General features: G+C 45.4%; 1 protein-coding gene across 1 annotated transcript; it reads left to right on the plus strand.

Moving 5' to 3' along the window:
- Positions 1 to 4,755: 4,755 nt before the first annotated feature.
- On the plus strand, positions 4,756 to 21,790 carry casr (calcium-sensing receptor; the record flags this gene model as incomplete). The annotated part of the gene is made up of 12 exons (XM_079509109.1): positions 4,756 to 4,940; positions 6,490 to 6,796; positions 8,177 to 8,479; positions 9,791 to 10,096; positions 11,131 to 11,367; positions 12,979 to 13,209; positions 14,520 to 14,643; positions 15,924 to 16,182; positions 18,444 to 18,657; positions 19,287 to 19,376; positions 20,473 to 20,820; positions 21,503 to 21,790. The coding sequence occupies 12 exons, from the start codon at positions 4,756 to 4,758 to the stop codon at positions 21,788 to 21,790; spliced, it is 2,892 nt and encodes a 963-aa protein (XP_079365235.1).
- Positions 21,791 to 22,258: the final 468 nt, after the last annotated feature.

The following is a 22,258-nucleotide window of genomic DNA, read 5'->3' on the forward strand; positions in this document are numbered from 1 at the left end:
TTCTTTCAGAGCGAACGTTTTTAACTTTAAATCTTTGCTTCTGGGGGGGTCCCTGGAACAACATATTTGGGGGTCGGCGGCCAATTTCATATAATTCTGGAGGTCCAGAAGGTGGAAATAGTTTGAGAATCACTGACACATAGAAACCTATAGGTTTCCCCAGAAAACTGTCAGGATTCAGAAGACATTTTGTAGAATCGGTCTCAGTCGAAATGCCGCCCATTCTGGGCGGGAACCCCTTTTGGTGTTTTAACTAAGCATCATGTTATACTTTAGCCATTGAAAAATAGCAGATCTACAAGCTCGTAGCGCGCCACCGAGTGCCGCGCTACGAGCTTGTAGATCTGCTATTTCTTTTTTTTCAAAGCCTGTATAGGTCTGCTATTTTTGAAAAATCGTGAAAATGCGGCACAAATCTTTGAATATATATTCTTCTGGAAGACTTTTTTATTTATTTATTTCGACGTCAAGCCTAAAATGGGTCAAAGCGTGCGGCTCCTGTGAGCGCAGCTGCGCCGTGCTTCATTAGCACAGCGCTAGCTGCCATCATGTGCCGCGGCATTTTTCCACCACCATTAGCCGACCCGATGCCGTTATCACGCCCGTCGCCACGGCAACGGAGTCTGTGGGCCGCGGCGCGAGGCTTTAAGCAGGAAGGAAGATCACTGGAGTGTGACCTGCACTCCTGTTTCATGTATGCTCATTCTGCAGCAGCACACACACCCCCTCTCTCTGTGTCTCTCTGTGTCTCTCTCTCTCTGTCTCTCTCTCTCTCTCTCTCTCTCTCCTGAGAGCTATTTCAGGAGCAAGACTATGTCAGTTAGGTGTTAGGTAACTGCAGTGTTGAATTGATTTCGTCGACTAATAGGCTGAAAAATGTCCATCGACTACCTTTTTTCACTGACGAAAACTAAGCTATGACGACTGAAACTATATGACTAAATATACTGACAATTCCGTCAACGAATACAAACTTGACTAAAATGTTAGGGAGGGACTAGTGGACAAGAGATCCACTAGAAGTCATTTTTACACTTGCTTTGGATGCTGAAAATAGCTGCCAAAAACAACACTGGGTAACTGTGACACAACTATAAGGACTGTTTCATCAAGGGTGGTCGCCATGTTGGGCTTGTGGTGCTTGTGTATAGGCTATAGGTGGCTGCGTTACTACTTGCCTACCGGGCCATGGCCCGAATGGTAACGTACACGGCTTACTGATACGAGGTTACGGGTTCGCCTCGCGGCCGGCGCTACATTGCTGGCAGCGGTGCAGTGGCGTGCACAGACATTTAGAGGGGCAGGTGCTCAAGTTAAAAAAAGGGCACCTTGTGCAGCGCGTGGAACCGGCCGGTTGCCTTAATCTATTTTGGGCGGGAACCCCTTTTGGTGTTAGCATTATGTTATGCTTTAGCTATTGAAAAATAGCAGATCTACAAGCTCATAGCGCGCCACCGAGTGGCGCGCTACGAGCTTGTAGGTCTGCTATTTTTGAAAAAAAAAAAAAAAAAGAGAAAAAAATGTTTTTTTTTTCTCTTTTTTTTCAAAAGGGCACATTGCCAAAAGGGCAGGGGGTGCTCTAGCACCCCCTAGTGTCTATCTGTGCACGCCACTGCAGCGGTGTGTATGGGTTCTGTATCCCCGGCGACACAGACTAGCACCGTTGAGCGTAGTCGACAGCACGTACCCAGCCTGGGGCGGAGTTCCCCCCCCAGTCAGTCGAGCCTAGTTCCTGGCTGGCGCGCGTGGACGCGCTTCCAGGTTTGGGGGACGACTGTAGGCTATATGTGGCTGTGTTACTACTTGGCCTACCGGGCCATGGCTCTTTAGCCGAATGGTAACGTATGCGTCTTACTGATACGAGGTTCCGGGTTCGCCTCCCGGCCGGCGCTACACTTGCACTCAGCATTAGTGTAGATGTTTGTCTTAAACACAAACATTAAATTCCCATTGAAAATGAACGGAGAATTTACGTCATAAGTGTCTGAGCAATTCGGCCGTGGTGGACGATAACATCCCCAGAAACACAAAGAGCTATATAGCTACAGCACACGAGTTCTTTAAAAGCTCTATACCTTGAATGAGTCCAAATTCAATGTGGAAGGAGTAGGTAAGAAGGTGACAAACTTTAAAGAGGGTCCAATGCAGCTATCTGTGCAGTTGAAGTAGAAAAATCCTTTATTTCATGAAGATTAAATAAAAAACAACAAGGGTTAAAAAGAACGACCAACGCGTTTCGGCCAGCATGGGCCTTAATTCATCAGGGTCACCTGATTGGGTGGCTTTTTGACTCATTCAAGGTATAGGACCTTTAAAGATGGAGTGCCACAATTTTTGTATTTTTCCAGTTTTTCATGTGTCTATGAGGTGACAGTACTTCATAAGACACCCTGGAGTCGTTTTTATGTGCAATGGTGTATTAACTTTGTATTTAGGGTTTTCTTCCTGGAGGCTGAACCCTTGACAGTCAAACGGGCCAATGAAATAAACAGTAATATAGTGACATCACACTATCAGCCGCTCCCCTAACCCCTCCCCTTGTATCACACAGCTGTGGGTGCGGCTTCAGTTCAGGTGGATCACCACCCATCACCACCCACCAGGCAAACCAGTCATACTCATACTTGGTGGGCGTGTCCACAGGAAAGTATGATTTTAACAAATACTGTACACTTTTTGGAAAAAGTTCTACCTCCTTATATTATAATAATACCTGATGATCATGTTTTAGGGTGGGAAAAAATTGTGGCACTCCATCTTTAAAGAACTCGTGTGCTGTGTTATTTGAAACCCTCTCCAAAGAGCACCTGTCTGCCGTTTTTGACTGGTGCAACCACTCCAAGGCACAGCAATGTCCTAACCTATGTGACTGTCCCGATGTTTAGAGCAGGGGTTCTCAACCCGTGGGTCGCGACCCCTCGGGGGGTCGCCAAAATATTTTAGGGGGTCCCCAAATTATTTTTTCACGATTTTTCAAAAATAGCAGACCTACAAGCTCGTAGCGCGCCACTCGGTGGCGCGCTATGAGCTTGTAGATCTGCTATTTTTCAATAGCTAAATTATAACAATGCTTAAAACACCAAAAGGGGTTCCCGCCCAAAATGGTTTAAGGTTATTGTAGCAGTCAATTTATATTGGGGGTCGGGAGGGGGCGGGGCGGGGGTCCCGAGACATTGCCAAAGCATTTCCGGGGGTCCCCGGCCAAAAACGTTGAGAACCCCTGGTTTAGAGTACCAGTAGGGGCGCTGTTGTGCTAGAAACAGAGAGAGAGAGAGACTGAATAGTGTTGATAACTAAATGAAGTTTCATTGCAAAGACTATGACTAGACTAAAATAGAAATGTGCTGCCAAAAACCACACTGGTGTAGTGGTTCTCAAACCTTTTTTTTTTTACTTCAAGGAACCCATAACTCTGAGAGTGTACAAATGGAACCAAATGGACCTGTAATTGTACACTCTTATTGGTTACACATTTGAAACCCACTCAAGGATACTTTCTTTGAGACCCACACTGGTGTAGCAAGAGTGTTTCCAGTGAACCAACATGCACAAATAGCAGCAGCCTGACTCTGTTTGACCAGAATGGAACAGAGCCTTCATTAGTATCATCGGTAACACCTGTGAAGGAAATCGGAAGTAGGACGAGCTGTTTCCAAAATGGCATATCGCATATGTGCATAGAGCCTGTTCAGACAGTAAGGCCCAGTAAGGCACACCCTGGTTCATCGTCGGCAGCACACGTGCCAACTTTGAGCTTAATCGACCATATGCAGACCGCCGCCATCTCACCATATAATTTAATGGCAAGGTGCTAACAAGGTGCAACTTCCCATTGGCAGCCCATTCATCCAAACAGAAAAGTCCTATCTGATTGTATTACACAACGTCAAACTCACCAACATTGCAGCTGTACGGAAAGCAATTTATTATTCTCTTTCTATTCTCAAAGTGTTTGTTTCATGAAAATCCACTTGTAGACATGTTATGAGCTACTTTGTGTCCTTGCAGGTGATTCTGTTGCAGTTTGGAAGTGCTCGTTAGATATCACTCAACTGCCCTGCGTACCACCTGTTTTGAATTTGCACATAATGCAGGAGGCAGCGCAGGACATTGCTTTACGGAAAACGAGTGCTTTCAAACTCTGATGCCAAGATGGCCGCGGTCTCACACGGAGTACAGAACAGACACACAGACAGACACTAACATCTATAGTTTGTATGTATTTTGCCATGCAGTGTATAGAAGTGAAAGTGATGTTTTAAACACATTCTTTTGAATGTTCTGCATTTGACCAGAGACACTGAACCAAATATATGCCGTGTTTTCAGTGTTCATTTTGTTGATTAAGATTAAGACTAAAATACTAGAAGACTAAGATTTTGCTATTTAGTCGACTATATAAGACTACGACTAAATCAGAATTTAATCAAAATGAACACTGGCATTATAGACTAAAAGACTATAAGATTTTGATATTTAGCCGACTAAGAGTAGACGAAGACTAAACAATTTCAGAAGACTACAATAGGACTAAAACTAAATGGTTTGTTATTCAAAAGACTATATAAGTCAACATTTCATTTCAGTCAACATTAAACACTGCATGCGTCTGTTTTCTGTTCCTCTAGTCGTTCCCGTCACAGCGAACACAACTAAACCAGCCACACGACGTCAACGAGCGACCGGCTCAACCAGATTGATGGGAGGACCCCAGGAGGCTGCAGCAGACATCTTCACGCAGAAGAAGTGTGAGAGATGAAGTTCACACTGCAGCATGTGCTCCTGCTGGGCTGTACGTGTGTCATCTCCACCTACGGGCCCCACCAGAGGGCCCAGATGACCGGAGACATCCTGCTGGGGGGGCTGTTCCCCATTCACTTCGGAGTGACCGCCAAGGACCAGGACCTGGCCGCGCGGCCCCAGTCCACCGAGTGTGTGAGGTAATAATAAGTGAGCGTCGTTCGGTTCACGTTTAAGGCGACTGTTGCCTCTCGCAATTTCCAAATGCTTCCATCATCATACAGTCTGGAGCAACGGACGCTCCATCATGAGTAAAATATAAAGCGGAAGTGGAGCCTCCTCCCCACTTCCGTTTGGTCTTTACAGTCGCACAAATTCATCGTAATATATAAATAGAAATCATCTCCATCGGAGGTTGTGGAATAGTTGTCTGGCCACGCGAGACTAATTCAACTCTGAAAGTGTGCTGTGCAATTTAACCACTTAAAGATGGAGTGCCGTGATTTGTGTACATTTCCCATGTGTCTATGGAGTTAACATTACTCCCCAGGTGTGGTTATTATAATATTCAAATATGTCTTCCCTGTGTATTTTTGGTTTCTTCCTGAAAGCTGAAAGCCATTGAGTCAAATGGCCCAATCGAAAATACACAATTTTTGTGACATCATAACCCTAACCCCTCCCCCATTATCATACAACTACAGCTGTGGGCGAGGCTTAAGTTCAGGTGGGTGGTGCTAAGGTGAAAACCAGGCATACTTAATGAACATTTTAACACTTTCTGTAAATCATAGTAGCCTACCTGATTTTAGATTTTAGTTTTAGATCATTTTGAAAGGTTTCGCCTATAAGGACGTGCCCAATTCAATTTAAGTGGTTAAATGTTTTCTTTCACAAAAACGTGTCCAGTTCAACGTTTGTAAATCCAAGGTGCTTTACATAGATCCATTACATTCACCCATTCACACACACATTCATACACCTTTAAATAGATCCATTACATTCACCCATTCACGCACACATTCATACACCGATGGCGGAGGAAACCATGCAAGGCACCAACCTGCACACAATTAGGGCTTCAGAGGTTCAGAGGTCAAGGACACTTCGACACTAGCACTTCGACACTAACTCTGGGGGAGCCCGCAGGGATCTCTAACTGGGGACCTCGCGGTTCCCATCCATAGAGTATATAAAAGGATAGAAACTGAACTGGCGCGAAGCTCCGCCCCCCCAGCTATTCATGTCAGTGGAAGTTGCTCAGTGGCGTTTTGAAGCACCCGGAAGACTGCCGGAAGTACCGTCTCAGAACGTCTACTTCCGCATTTGACCACCAAATTTTGGTGGTCAAATGCGGAAGTGCAACCGAGCGCTCAATGTTAAAGCCCAGCTGCACGGGGTTTCCCGGTCATGAATACACGGGTCCGCCTGTAGTCCCTCCTCCTACCACTAGGGCCCAGAGCTTCAACGTTGAATAGCTTCACTGGCCCCTTGTTCCCATCTGGCTGCTCTACCGGCCAGTGGCCACTCACTCTGACCCCGGCCTGACCCACTGCCGCCCTGTTTGTTATCACAGACCACATACCGTACACAGGTGACACGTCCAGCTGACTTCATGTCCTCTCTCTCTCTCTCTCTCTCTCTCTGTCTCTCTCTCTCTCTCTCTCTCTCTCTCTCTCTCTCTCTCTCTCTCTCTCTCTCTCTCACTCTCTCTGTCTCTCTCGTCTCTCGTCTCTCGTCTCCATACAGGTACAACTTCCGTGGCTTCCGGTGGCTGCAGGCCATGATCTTCGCCATCGACGAGATCAACAACAGCAGCGTCCTGCTGCCCAACGTCACCCTGGGCTACCGCATCTTCGACACGTGCAACACCGTGTCCAAGGCCCTGGAGGCCACGCTGAGCTTCGTGGCGCAGAACAAGATCGACTCGCTCAACCTGGACGAGTTCTGCAACTGCACCGCCCACATCCCGTCCACCATCGCCGTGGTGGGAGCGTCGGGGTCGGCCGTCTCCACCGCCGTCGCCAACCTGCTGGGTCTGTTTTACATCCCGCAGGTGAGTCTGATTAGTCTGATTATAGAACCCCAACCTGCTATGGGTCTGTTTTACATCCCACAGGTGAGTCTGATTAGTCTGATTATAGAACCCAACCTGCTATGGGTCTGTTTTACATTCCACAGGTGAGTCTGATTAGTCTGATTATAGAACCCAACCTGCTATGGGTCTGTTTTACATTCCACAGGTGAGTCTGATTAGTCTGATTATAGAACCCAACCTGCTATGGGTCTGTTTTACATCCCACAGGTGAGTCTGATTAGAACCCCAACCTGCTATGGGTCTGTTTTACATTCCACAGGTGAGTCTGATTAGTCTGATTATAGAACCCAACCTGCTATGGGTCTGTTTTACATCCCACAGGTGAGTCTGATTAGAACCCCAACCTGCTATGGGTCTGTTTTACATCCCGCAGGTGAGTCTGATTAGAACCCAACCTGCTGGGTCTGTTTTACATCCCACAGGTGAGTCTGATTAGAACCCAACCTGCTGGGTCTGTTTTACATCCCACAGGTGAGTCTGATTAGATCCCAACCTGCTATGGGTCTGTTTTACATCCCACAGGTGAGTCTGATTAGTCTGATTAGAACCCAACCTGCTATGGGTCTGTTTTACATTCCACAGGTGAGTCTGATTAGAACCCAACCTGCTGGGTCTGTTTTACATCCCACAGGTGAGTCTGATTAGTCTGATTAGAACCCCAACCTGCTATGGGTCTGTTTTACATCCCACAGGTGAGTCTGATTAGAACTCAGATCAAGGTACTGGATCTGGATTGTTTTATACTTTAGCTATTGAGAAATAGCAGATACATTAAGCTTGAGTGCCGCGCTATAAAGCTTGTAGAACTGCTATTTTAGAATAAATCGTAAAGGTTTGTGCAAATCTTTGAATATACTGTATATTCTTTCACAGCAAACGTTTTACCTCATATCATTTCTTCTGAGGGTCCCTGAATGACATATTTCCAGATGGGGTCGGCGGCCAATTGCGTAATTTTGGGGGTCCTTGACATGAAAAGGTTTGAGCACCTCTGATATAGAAACATAGGGTTTTCAGAAAACTGTAGAATCAGGTCTTAATGGGTTCGTTAAAGCATGCTGGGATGGATTGCATACTGTACAGCAGTGGTTCCCCAACTTTTTCATGTCAAGGACCTCCAAATTGACACTAATTAGTCAATTTGTACGTCTCTAAATGTTTTGATGATTTGAACAAGGTGGACCCTCTTGTAAACAAGTGTAATGCTTTATTGGGTCGTCCACTCGCAGTTAACAGTCTTTGTATTGAGTTTGTGCTTGAAATGTACTGTAATTCTGCAAACTGTTAATACATATTTCAATCAATCAATCAGTCTGATTCCACTAAATCCGTTTGCAGATCAGCTACGCCTCGTCCAGCCGCCTGCTGAGCAACAAGAAGCAGTACAAGTCCTTCATGAGGACCATCCCCACGGACGAGTACCAGGCCACGGCCATGGCGCACGTCATCCAGCACTTCCGCTGGAACTGGGTGATCGCCGTGGCCTCCGACGACGACTACGGCCGCCCGGGCATCGAGAAGTTCGAGAAGGAGATGGAGGAGCGCGACATCTGCATCGACCTCAACGAGCTCATCTCGCAGTACTCCGAGGACCACCAGATCCAGGCGCTGGTGGACCGCATCGAGAACTCCACCGCCAAGGTGTATAGATAGATAGATAGGGGGCTGGGAATTAATCCATTCGTTCATTCATCGATACGTTTTGATATAATAACCTTATCGATTGATTAACGGGTTCGTTGATAAGCAGCGTTGTTTTTTGTAGGTCTGCTACTTTTTTTTAAATCGTGAAAATGTGGCGCAAATCTTTGAATATATTCTTTCACAATGAACGTTTTAACTCATACCTTTGCTTCTGGGGGGGTCCCTGAAACTACATATTTTCAGATGGGGGTCGGCGGCCAATTACATATAAATCTGGGCGTCCTTGACATGGAAAAGGTTGAGCACCACTGACATAGGTTTTTCAGAAAACTGTCGGGATTAGAAGACTGTAGAATCTGGTCTCAGGTCTTAAACAGAGAACCTATTTATCTCTATGGAGTTAGCTTCAGCCGGTAGAATTTGAGCTTGTATTCTAGCTGGATGCAGACTTTCAAGGGGCTTATGACAGGCTGCGCCGAGAGTTGATCTATTAATTTAAATTAAAAACGAATAAAGCCCCTATAGGGGTCGATGGCAGTCAAGGAGTTAATTTCCCTCAGTGTCTAACATAAAAATCTGCATTTTACAAAAGGCATATTATATTCCTTAATCAAATATTTATTTGGCCATTTGAGATACAGGACCAGGCAATGGGTATCTTTGTATGAGGAATAAAATGAAATGAAAAGTGCACTGTCTTGTCTGTCACATGCAAAAGCTGAGACGTTTCTGTGGCTACCATGGTGTGTGGGGCCTGGGGGAATTATTTTAACCGGCCTACATGTGCGTTCCTCGGCCACGTGTGCACAGACAGCATTCACACACAAAAAACCCACCCAATGATAGAACCACAGAATTTTCGATGAATTGTTAACCGTTAAGTTTAATTGAAGAATTTCTTAAAGGGACACTTCACCCTTTAGAAGATTTAGAACACTTTCCTGGGGGTGTTTATGTGTGTAATATGTGGTTTTAGATATTTTAGATTTTAGCAGTGAGCCCAGTGTCTCTGATGTCATGGACACTGGGCTCACTTACTTCCTGAGACTTCATGTTGTCTAAGTAAGACAGCCCCCCCCCCCCCCTATCCACAAGGAGGAGCAGTGCACCAAAGCATTATGGGAATTGTAGTCCAGGAAGTATAAGTGAGCCCATGTGTCCATGACATCAGAGACACTGGGCTCACTGCTAAAAATCTAAAATATAACCACATATTACACACATAATGACCTCCCAGGAAAGTGTTCTAAATCTTCTAAACGTCACTTTAACAATCGACTAACGATGAACTATCCGTATACCGCCAAGGTGATCGTGGCGTTCGCCAGCGGCCCCGACATCGAGCCCCTGATCAAGGAGATGGCGCGGAGGAACATCACCGACCGCATCTGGCTGGCCAGCGAGGCGTGGTCCACGTCTTCGCTCATCGCCCGGCCCGAGTACCTGGACGTGGTGGCCGGGACCATCGGCTTCGCCCTGAGGGCCGGACACATCCCGGGCTTCAGGGAGTTCCTGCAGCAGGTCCAGCCCAGGAAGAACCACCACAACGAGTTTGTCAGGGAGTTCTGGGAGGAGACCTTCAACTGCTACCTGGAGGACAGCCTGAGGATGCAGGTAGGACTTCTGGGAGCAGAGACGTGCAGAGAGTGGCAGAGAGGCAGGGGCTGAAATCCCGTAAGAGGGCACTTTTTTGGACAAAAAGAGCGAAAATAGCTGATCTACAAGCTCACAACGCGTCGCGCTGCGTTTTTTCCGGGGGCTATTTTCGGGGCGAAACCCAGCACTCTTTAGCTGGTGGAGATGCGGTGTGTAACGACATGGATTTCTAAACACATTTGTTCAACGCAAAATAAGTTCAGGAGACTTCGGGAAAAAAAATCTATTCTCCTGAATGCTGCCTTCCGGCATGGCATGGAAAGGAGTGGCATTTGCATTTATTTAACCGTAGTAAATGCTGCATTCGTGGTCTGGAAAGGGCAGTTGTTTAACAGACGAGTAAAAGGGCAGGGGCTGAAGCCCCCTTTGATGCCTATGTGTGCACGTCCCTGTCTGTAGATCGTCTATTTTCAGAAAAAATCAGCCATTACGACGCCATCAAGGCACCGACGCCGCAATACATTTCAGTCGACTAAATCAGGGGTTCTCAACCCGTGGGTCGCGACCCCTCGGGGGGGTCGCCAAATTATTTTAGGGGGTCCCCAAATTATTTTTGAAAAAAAAGATTTTTTTATTTTTATTATTTTCACGATTTTTCAAAAATAGCAGACCTACAAGCTCGTAGCGCGCCACTCGGTGGCGCGCTATGAGCTTGTAGATCTGCTATTTTTCAATAGCTAAATTATAACACCAAAAGGGGTTCCCGCCCAAAATGGTTTAAGGTTATTGTAGCAGTCAATTTATATTGGGGGTCGGGAGGGGGCGGGGCAGGGGTCCCGAGACATTGCCAAAGCATTTCCGGGGGTCCCCGGCCAAAAACGTTGAGAACCCCTGGACTAAATCAACCGTAGATGTACTCGACTAAAACTAGACTAAACACTAAAACATTTCAGATGACTATATAAAATGCGACTAAAACAAAATCAAATTGTATTAAAAAAAAAGACTATACTATGACTAAAAAAAAGACCACACCATACTGTGACTGGCAGGAGAGCGAGAACGGCAGCAGCGCGGACAGCTCCCGGCCGCTGTGCACCGGAGACGAGGACGTCACGAGCGTGGAGACGCCCTACCTGGACTTCAACCACCTGCGTGTCTCCTACAACGTGTACGTGGCCGTGCACTCCATCGCGCAGGCGCTCCAGGACGTCCTCACGTGCACGCCCGGGCGCGGCCTCTTCGCCAACAACTCCTGCGCGGATTTCAAGAAGATGGAAGCGTGGCAGGTATATGATTGAAAGAGAAAAAAAAAACAATTTATAATTCCACGCATGCACCCATGTCTCTCTCTCTCGGTATATACTAAAATAACAGATTTTTACTATTCGGTCATGCAGCAAAAATATTAGTAGGTTTGGCAGTGTGCCAAACCTACTAATATTTTTGCTGCATGACCGAATGGCTAGAAGATGGCTTGCAACATAAAGTAAATACAGCAGATACCTATTCATTTATTCATCCATTATATTCAGTGATTTCACTTCAAATATCACTTCTTTTTTTGTTTTGTTGTGATAGTCCTCCCTACTATAAAGTGTGCTGACCATATAGAGCGTCGCAGTCCCGCCCCCTACCATGGACCAGGAAATTATTCTCCGTTCATTTTCCTCATAGACATTTCAGAAAGTATTTATTTAAAGACGTTTACGCCGCGGACAAAGCCAACTCGAGTCGTGACAAATCATGACAACAAACACATTTTTTTGGGCCGAACAAATAATTAGAAAGAAGAAAAAAACACTTTTTTTGTTGTTTTTCTTCTTTGTAATTGAGTACCACAGACGAATAACAGTCTAAGTCCACACTATTGATCCATAATATATAAATGATAGATAAGGGTTCAGGACACCGAGGCCTTTTCGTGGAGGGGTCAGTCTGAAATTTGGACTTAGACTGTTTTTCGTCTGTGGTACTCAATTATTTGTTTGGTCCAAAATATTGTTTGTGTTGTCATGAGTTGTCACGACTCGAGTTGGCTTTGTCCGTGGCGTAACCGTCTTAAATACTTTTTGAAATGTCTATGGGAAAAATGCATTGGGATTCATTTCCTGGTCCATGGTAGGGGGCGGGACTGCGACGCTCTATAAGGATTTCCTCCCTGTCCCCCAGTTAACCCCTGGGGGTCAAAAAACCTTAGGTTTCGTTTTTTGCTATAGGTGGCCCAGCCTTCATCCAATCAGGATAGAGAGGGGCCTTCCGCCAATCATGATCGAGCGGGGCGTAGTGTGTGCATGTGCACATCTTGTTACCGGGGCAGACCGGGGTTTTTTCCAAATCATCCAAATCACTGAATGCTCTTTTAAGTGTAAACCCTGATAAGGAAATGGTCGGGCACTTCAAGAGTCTATTAGCCCATAGAGTTATATATAAAGTAGAGAGCGGACAGCCAGGCCCCCAGCTATTCATTTAGATGGAAGTTGCTCACTGGAGTTTGAAGCACCTGCATGTTCTCGATTTGTACACCAAAATGTAGTGTCGGTGCACTCGGTGCCGTGCTATGAGCTTGTAAATTCAGGCGCTATTTTTGAAAAATCGTGAAAATGTGGCGCACATCTTTGAATATATATCTTTCACAGCGAACGTTTTTAACTCAAGTCTTTGCTTCTGGGGAGGTCCCTGGAATGACATATTTTCAGATGGGGATCCGGCGGTCCGCGGCCAAATACAGATAATTCTGGGGGTCCTTGACATGGAAAAGGCTGAGCACCACTGACATGACATAGAAACAGGTTTTTCAGAAAACTGTTTAGAAGCTTCTTATTTATTTAATCTGCCTCAGGTCTAAATGGGAGAATAATAATAATCAGAATTGCGTTTTCCCCCCCCCTATCGCTCAGGTCCTGAAGCAGCTCCGACACTTGAACTACACCAACAGCATGGGAGAGAGGGTTCGCTTCCACGAGAACGCCGAGCTGATGGGAAACTACACGCTCATCAACTGGCAGAGGTCCACGGAGGACGCCTCGGTGGTGTTCCAGGAGGTGGGCTTCTACAGCATGCAGGCCAGGAAGGAAGCCAAGCTCTTCATCGACAAGACCAAGATCCTGTGGAATGGATACAGCACTGAGGTATGCTGTGTGAATCAGTGTTGATCTCGTCGACTGAAACTATAAGACGAAAAATGTTCGTCGACTGTATACCTTTTTTCACTGAGGAAAACTAAATGGAAACTAAATGAAAACGAAGCTATGATGACTAAAACTATGAGACTAAATATGTTGACAATTTCGTCAACAAATAAGAACTAGACAAACATTTTGGGGAGGGACTAGTGGACAAGAGATCCAGTATAATTAATTTCACACTTGGTTGCATGGTGAAAATAGCTGATCTACAAGCTCACAACGTGTCGCGCTGCGACGCGTTGTGAGCTTGTAGATCGGCTATTTTCAGCAAGTATAAAAACAGTCATTGTGACGGCATCAAGGCCCGGCCAAAACTCATTTTAGTCGACTAAATCAACCGTAGATTTAGTCGACTAAAATCTTATGATATTTAGTCGACTAAAACTAGACTAACACTAAAACATTCCAGGTGACTAAAATGTGTCTAAAACTAAATGAAAGCTATTGAAGAGACTATATATGACAAAAACAACATTCTCTCTAACTGATGCTGTGTGTTGTGCCACCTCAAGGCTGCCATTCTCTCTAACTGATGCTGTGTGTTGTGCCACCTCAAGGCTGCCATTCTCTCTAACTGATGCTGTGTGTCAGGCCCGGTTCTTCCTACAGGCCGACGAAGCAGCGGCTTCGAGCGCCATGGTGGGGGGGCGCCAAAAAAAAAAAAAAAAGATTGTTTTTGTTTTTTTACTCTGTCCCAACTCTGTCTGCCCAGTGTCCCCCCAGTGCCCCCCCAGTGCCCCCCCAGTGCCTCCCCAGTGCCTCCCCAGTACCTCCCCAGTGTCTCCCCAGTGCCAGTGTCCCGCCAGTGCCTCCACAGAGCCTCCCCAGTGTCCCCACAGTGCCTCCCCAATGGACCCCCAGTGCCTCCACAGTGTCCCCACTGTCCCCCCAGTGCCTCCACAGTGTCTCCTCAATTTTTGTGACAGAGTAAAAAAAAAAAAAAGGGGGGGGGGGGCGCCGCGAAGAATCCTGCTTGGGGCGCCAGATTGCTCAGGACCGGCCCTGCTGTGTGTTGTGCCACCTCACGGCTGCCATTCTCTCTAACTGATGCTGTGTGTTGTGCCACCTCACAGCTGCCATTCTCTCTAACTGATGCTGTGTGTTGTGCCACCTCACGGCTGCCATTCTCTCTAACTGATGCTGTGTGTTGTGCCACCTCACGGCTGCCATTCTCTCTAACTGATGCTGTGTGTTGTGCCACCTCACAGCTGCCATTCTCTCTAACTGATGCTGTGTGTTGTGCCACCTCACAGCTGCCATTCTCCAACTGCAGTGAGGACTGTGAGCCTGGCACCAGGAAAGGCATCATCGACAGCATGCCCACGTGTTGTTTTGAATGCACCGAGTGCTCCGATGGAGAATACAGCGAACATAAAGGTATACCGTATACACGGTCAACTCATTATCTTACAGCAATATTAGTTCATGAGATGCCATGATATGGTAATGATTATATATATCACGGCCACGGGTACCTTAAATACCCATAGCTATGACATACAGGTGCATCTCAAAGAATTTGAATATTGTGGAAAAGTTCATTCTTCTTCCATATAATTCTAATATATTCTAGATGAATTGCGCATAAAGTCAAATATTTAAAATGTTTTGTTTTAATCTTGATGATTATGGCATACAGCTCATGAAAAATCCTATCTCAAAATATTAGAATATTTTATGAAACCACTAAAAAAACATTTATAATAGAGAAATGTCGGCCATCTGGAAAGTTTGTTAACGTATAGTTTTAGAATTATATTACGGAAGAAAATGAACTTTTCCACGATATTCTATTTTTTTTAGATGCACCTGTATATATTCCCAGTGCATTGTTGCTTTTATAACGTGGTTGCCAGTCGTTAGCAGCAATATTCACCAATCAATTTAAACAAAAAACATTCTTATACTAAAACCTAGCAAAGCAGTGCTTTGCTAGGTTGTGCCTTATGTGCCTTATGTATTCTTTTCAATGTCATACTCAAAAAGGCTTTAGCACACCTGATTAACTTTTGTGCATTGGTGGAGCAATCATATCACTTATTGCTCAATAAAACCGAAATAATTAGTTTGTAAAATAGTCTCTTTATCGGTAGCGTGTCCAGGAATTACATGTTGGGCACTCAGGTCTGGTGTTTTTTCCTCAGTGTATGGATTTTGGAGATGGATTTGGCCAGGCGCCCGCCTGGCCTCGCCTTATTGTAGATACGCCACTGCTCTTTGAGCTCTACACACACCTTGCTGATGCCGACATATTAATTCTAGTGTTTGTCTCGTTCACTCGTGTATTTTGTCGACTAAAACTAAGACGAAAAATGTTCGTCGACTACCTTTTTTCACTGACAAAAACTACATGGAAACTAAATAAAAACTAAAAACTAAAAAAAAATACTGACAATTTAAAAGAAAATCGACAAATAAAAACTAGACTAAAATGTTAGGAAGGGACTAGTGGACAAGAGATCCAGAATAAGTCATTTTACACTTGGTTGCATGCTGTCATTACGACGGCATCAAGGCCCGCCAAAACCCGCATTTTAGTTGACTAAAATCTTGTGATATTTAGTCGACTAAAACTAGACTAACACTAAGACATTCCAGGTGACTAAAATGTTTCAAAATGTGCTGCCCAAAAACAACACTTGTCTCGTTCACTGCAGACGCCAGCGTCTGCACCAAGTGTCCAAACAACTCCTGGTCCCACGGGAACCACACGTCGTGCTTCCTGAAGGAGATCGAGTTCCTGTCGTGGACCGAGCCCTTCGGCATCGCCCTGGCCATCTTCGCCGTGCTGGGGGTGGCGCTCACCGCCTTCGTGCTGGGCGTCTTCGTGCGGTTCCGCAACACGCCCATTGTCAAGGCGTCCAACCGCGAGCTGTCCTACCTGCTGCTCTTCTCCCTCATGTGCTGCTTCTCCAGGTCACAAATTGTTTTTTATTTATTTATTATAGTTTAGAACTGGTTGTTCTGCGTAAAGTTCCTTTGTAATTTATCCTGATTTTTAATGTTGTGTTGGATGTATTGTGTTTTTTTTACTGTATCTTGTGTGTATTGTAACCTCGGCTACATTGAAAATGAGGGCTTGCCCTCAACTGTATTTCCGAGTATAAAAAAGGATGATGATGATGAGGAGTTTAGTTTTAGTTTGTTTTTTTCTAATTCAGTTAGTTTTAGTTATAAGTTTTAGAGCGGGTTTGCTAGGTTTTTTTTTTTTTTTTTTTGGCTTATGCCTTTATTTAATTTTTTTATGGAGGGATAGACAGTAGGCTGACAGGAAAATGGCGAGAGAGATGGGGGGGGTGACATGCAGTGAAGGCCGTCGGGATCGGGAGTCGAACCCGCGGCACACTGCCAGACTGGATTACCAGCCAAGGTGCCTGGACCGCTGAGCCATGGCCCAGGCCTAGTTTTTATTTTTACTTTTGTCTTTTTTTTGAGTGGTGCAAACCACTCCAACAACTTAGCCTGGCTAATAAGCCAGACTAATATCACACAACACTGTCGCGGTATATTAGTCTGGGCTGGCTCCACTTGGATTTCATTTCCCGGGGGGCGGGTTCAAACATTTTCTCTTCGACGCAATTGGTCAGAGCTACTGTCAGTCAAATGTCTCAAGCATTGAACGTCACTGTACCAAAGCCCGCCCATATTGCATACCGTGTCCCGATTGGCCCGACCTGTTCTCGGTTGTAGGAAAGAGGCGTGCTACTGAGCCTCGCCAGACCCTAATCCGCTGGCAGGCAAATTATTTTTTGCCAACGGCTGATTCGGTCTGGTTTATTAACCAGGCTACCAACAACTGGCTTTGTACCCGTGTTTGTTCGTACCAAAAAAACGAGCATGGTAGCTATGGTTAGCAACCAAAAAAACGAGCATGGTCACTGACATTACGTCAGACTACAGCTGATCAGGCTATATAAGACCTTGCACCACTCAGTTCACACGGGTGTGATTTTTTTCAAACGCTTAGTTTTAGCATTGTCTTTATTAGTTTTAGTGTTGGTATTAGTTTTTTTTCTGTCCTTTTCAATCCTGCACCTGACAAATGAGTAAGGATTGAATAGGGCCAGAGAAAGTATTGTGTAATAAAAACTCAAGAACAGATATTTAAAAAAATATATATATACAGTTGCAGATTAAGTTTATGAATACATTGACTTAAGTGCATTTTTATCTATCATTTCAGGTAGTTTTAGACAGTTTTGTAAACACATAATACAGTTTCAGTTAGTTATCGTTTTTCTCTTTTCGATTTCTAGTTTTTATTTAGTTAACACGAGGCCCGCCAGGAACATAGGAATATAGACACGTAGAATCTTGTAGCCTGCCACACCCGGAAAAGCCGTTTTAACAGCGATGTATTCATTAATGCATGTTTTAATACGATCGTATCGAAATCTACCGTTCGTTAGCTTTGTTATGCTTCTGAGCCAATGGCCGCGGCCATTTTGAAGATGCGCGCGCATCCACTTACATTGCCTGCTCTGTTTTCAGACGGCTTTATCTCACAGAAGCGACATTGCAGGGGTCGCTTTGTCCCAGACAAGCGTTTTCAACGGCCTGTAGCAGGCGCTGTGATACTCGCGGTCCACTTTTTCCACCACCGACCGAGAGAACAAGCACCAGCTTCGTCAACACACACGGAATGGTTTCATAGTAAAATGCGATTACGGATATTTGGCTCTTCAAAGTAAGTGTCGCGCGCGATAAAACCCTGGCAGGACGCGACGGAGGGATTAAATAATGGTAGCGGTAAATGGGTTTCAGTTAAACCCATTTTGGGGCGGGAACTCCTTTTGGTGTTTTAAGCATTATGTTAAACTTTAGCTATTGAAAAATAGCAGATCTACAAGCTCATAGCGCGGCACTCGGTGCCAAGCTTGTAGGTCTCCTGAAAATGCGGCACAAATCTTTGAATATATTCTTTCAGAGCGAACGTTTTCAACGCAAATCTTTGTTTCCGAGGGGTCCCTGGAACAACATATTTTCAGATGGGGGTCGGCGGCCAAATACATAATTTTTGGGGTCCTTGACATGAAATATTGAGCACACCACTGATACAGAAACATGAGGTATTTCAGAAAACTGTCAGGATTCAGAAGATTTTTTTTTTATTTCGACGTCAGAAAAGTACCTTTTCTTCGTTAAGTTTTAGATAACCATAACCTTGTCTGCCGCAGCTCGCTGGTGTTCATCGGAGAGCCGCGCGACTGGACGTGCCGCCTGCGGCAGCCGGCCTTCGGCGTGAGCTTCGTGCTGTGCATCTCCTGCATCCTTGTGAAGACCAACCGTGTGCTGCTGGTGTTCGAGGCCAAGATCCCCACCAGCCTGCACCGCAAGTGGTGGGGCCTCAACCTGCAGTTCCTGCTGGTGTTCCTCTGCACCTTCGTCCAGGTCAGGGGACGTGCACACATCATAAGACATCAAAAGAGGGGCTTCAGGCTCATTCATAGTCTGGATTTTCGGTGGTGAGGTGACCACCGGAGCTGAAATAACGTTGAGCGGTGGTGAGTAAAAACACAGAGAGAAGGGCTGGGGCGGTGGCGGTGGTTTGCTCTTCACCGCGGACCCGTGACGTCATGTTGTAGTTCGGTGGTCACCTCACCACCGAAAATCCAGACTATGAATGAGCCTTTACCCGTCTGTAAAACAACTGCCCTCTCCAGACAACGAAATGCAGCCTTTACTATAGTGGAAGAAATGCATTTCCTTTCCATGCCATATACCGGAAGGCAGCATCCAGGAAAATAGCTTTTTTCGGAAAGTCTCCTGAAATTGGAAAGCACCATTTTGCGTTGAACAAATTTGTGTCGAAATCCATGTCGTTACACCACATCTCCAGTAGATAAAGAGTGCTGGGTTGTGCCCTTGAAAATAGCTGCTGTACAAGCTCTCAACGCGTCGCAGCGCGACGCGTTGTGAGCTTGTAGATCTGCTATTTTCGCTATTTTTGTCCAAAAGTGCCCTCTTACGAGATTTCAGCCCCTTGCCTGTCTAACACTCTCTGCACGTCCCTGGTCCAGGTGATGATCTGCGTGGTGTGGCTGTACAACGCGCCGCCCGCCAGCTACCGCAACCACGACATCGACGAGATCATCTTCATCACCTGCAAGGTATAGGGATGTTAATCGTTAACTGGTTCAGACCGTATACGACGCGTGGGCATGCACGTCATAAGCAATCCAACCTTTTGATTGATTGATTGAAATATTTATTAACAGTTTGCAGAATTACAGTACATTCCAAGCACAAACTCAATACAAAGGCTGTTAACTGTGAGTGGACGACCCAATTAAGCATTACACTTGTTTACAATAGGGTCCACCATGTTCAATTCATCAAAAACCGACGGGTTGCTAGGACATTTTCAATGATATCAAACAAGAGAAGAATATTCTGATTTTTTTTTTTTCTTTTTTGAGTTGGCCTCCAAGGCCACCATACTCGTCGCTCTTCGTTCATCCGCGGTCCCGCGGTCACTTTCTAGTTTACCGCGGCAGAAAGAATGCCTCTTAATGTCTCTTAATCTAGGACGCTCTCCGTGGTTTTGATCAGGTGGATATACTAAGCTCTACATTTCTGACTTCGTTCAAAATATGAACACGAGCGATCATCGAGCGATAATATTGAAACGAGAGGTAAGGTAAGCCAGCCAAAATATGTCTCCGTTTTTTTTTTCCGGAACGGAAGGGGGGTGCTTTACAGTTTACAGAGTAAAAGCGGCCATATCTTCCAGGCACCCCGAGCTTCTATTTTGAAGGAATCCCGGCACTAATTGTGTTAACCGATTGTTAAGAAATTCTTCAATTAAACTTAACAGTTAACAATTAATCGAACATTCCGCGGTGCCATCATCACCGAGGAATGCACATGTTGGCCGGTTAAAGAAACCTCGCTGCTTTTGCATGTGATGTGACAGACATTTTATTCCTCATACAAAGATGCCAAATTGCCTGGCCCTCTATCTCAAATGGTCCAATCAATATTTGATCAAGGAATAAATATGCCTTTTCTATTCTTTCTGTATATCAGCAAAATGTAGATTTTTATGTTCGACATTGAGGGAAATTAAGATTCTCTTATCAAAATAATAATAATAATAATAATAATAATATAGAAAAATGCAGCTTATCAACTAAATGGTTAATGGATCAATAAGGTTATCATTTATCACTTCATGAATTCATGGTTTAATCCCCATCCCTAAAGGAGGGCTCCATGATGGCGCTGGGCTTCCTCATCGGCTACACCTGCCTGCTGGCGGCCATATGCTTCTTCGTGGCGTTCAAGTCGCGCAAGCTGCCCGAGAACTTCACCGAGGCCAAGTTCATCACGTTCAGCATGCTCATCTTCTTCATCGTCTGGGTCTCCTTCGTGCCCGCCTACTTCAGCACGTACGGCAAGTTCGTGTCGGCCGTGGAGGTCATCGCCATCCTGTCGTCGAGCTTCGGCCTGCTCGCCTGCATCTTCTCCAACAAGGTGTACATCATCCTCGTCAAGCCCTGCCGGAACACCATCGAGGAGGTGCGCTGCTGCACGGCCGCGCACGCCTTCAAGGTGAACCGTTTATCTGTCTTCCTGCTTCCTTTTCTTTTCTTTTATGGAATATATGTCAAAAGAAAAACAGTACAAGGTAAAATGAATGTAATCATGTAAAACCATAACTGAAATGAAATGAAATGAAAGCATGCTGAAAGCATGGACGGACGGACGGATAATAATCCACTACAATAATTGAAGACTAGTTAGTTTAGAGATTAAAATGTTGTACATGACCACTTCATTTCGGCCATTAAAAAAAATAAATAATAATCTTTTAAAAATAGCCGATATACAAGGTCACAATGCGCCGCACAGCGTCGCACCAAAATATTTTGTACACATTTTGAACTAGGGCAAATGGCACATTCTGCAATATGAGTACTTTAACTTTTAGTACTTTAAAAGTACATTTTGATGCCGATACTTCCACTTCCACTTGGAATGGAGTATACGTCTACATTACAGTATTGATACTTTTACTTAAAGTTTGAGTACTTAATAGGTGGCGCCTGTAGTTGGTTGCACTAGACTGCAGCTGACTATGTCTATTCTGAGCACAAACTTTATAATAAAATATTGCCCGGCTGGGCTAAAATACACTACTTATTTGATGATTCTTTAGGAAAAGAACACACTTTTCCCCCCCACCACTGACACCCACTGTTCTCTCTCTCTGTGTCTCTCTTCCAAAACCAAGGTGGCCGCCAAGGCCACGCTGAAGCACGGCTCCGCCTCACGGAGGCGCTCGGGCAGCACGGGCGGAGGCTCGTCCGCCGCCTCCACGCCCTCGTCCTCCATCATCCTGAAGACCAACAGCAACGACCACCACCACCACCACCACCACGAGAGCACGCCGGCCGCCGCCAGGCGAGGAGGAGGAGCCGGCGGCGGCGGTGGTGGCCACAAGCCACGCGTGAGCTTCGGCAGCGGAACGGTCACGCTGTCCTTGAGCTTCGAGGAGTCCAGGAGGAATTCGCTCATGTGATTCGTTCATTTTATTGGCAGTGTTTTAAAGGTTTCGTGACATTCAGTTTCATTTATTTTCTTTTAGTTTTCATGACCTCAATTACACCCCCACACAACCTGAACTTTGAACATTCAGTCGATTTTTTTTGCATGTTCTGGGGTTTTCTCGGTGTGTTCTGAAGCCTTTTGAGCTGCAATGAAAACAGGCAAACATCCCTCGACAGTGACGTCCGCTGGCACGTTCTTATGTCATATATATGGGATTTGTGGACTCTTACCTCACAGTCCACAGGCAAACCAGAAAACCCCAGACCACAGAAGATCTGCTGAATGTTAAAAGTTCAGGTTTTTTGGGTGCGATTGAGCTCATAAAAACCTGAAGCAAATAAGACAAATTATAAAAACTTGTTTTTTAATGTCACAATCCTTTTAAAATGCCCCAACAACGTAAAGCTCGATTTATGCTTTGTGGTACGAAGGTGTTCTG

This window comes from Electrona antarctica (genome assembly GCF_951216825.1).
Source record: "Electrona antarctica genome assembly, chromosome: 8".
Taxonomy (NCBI): Eukaryota; Metazoa; Chordata; class Actinopteri; order Myctophiformes; family Myctophidae; genus Electrona; species Electrona antarctica.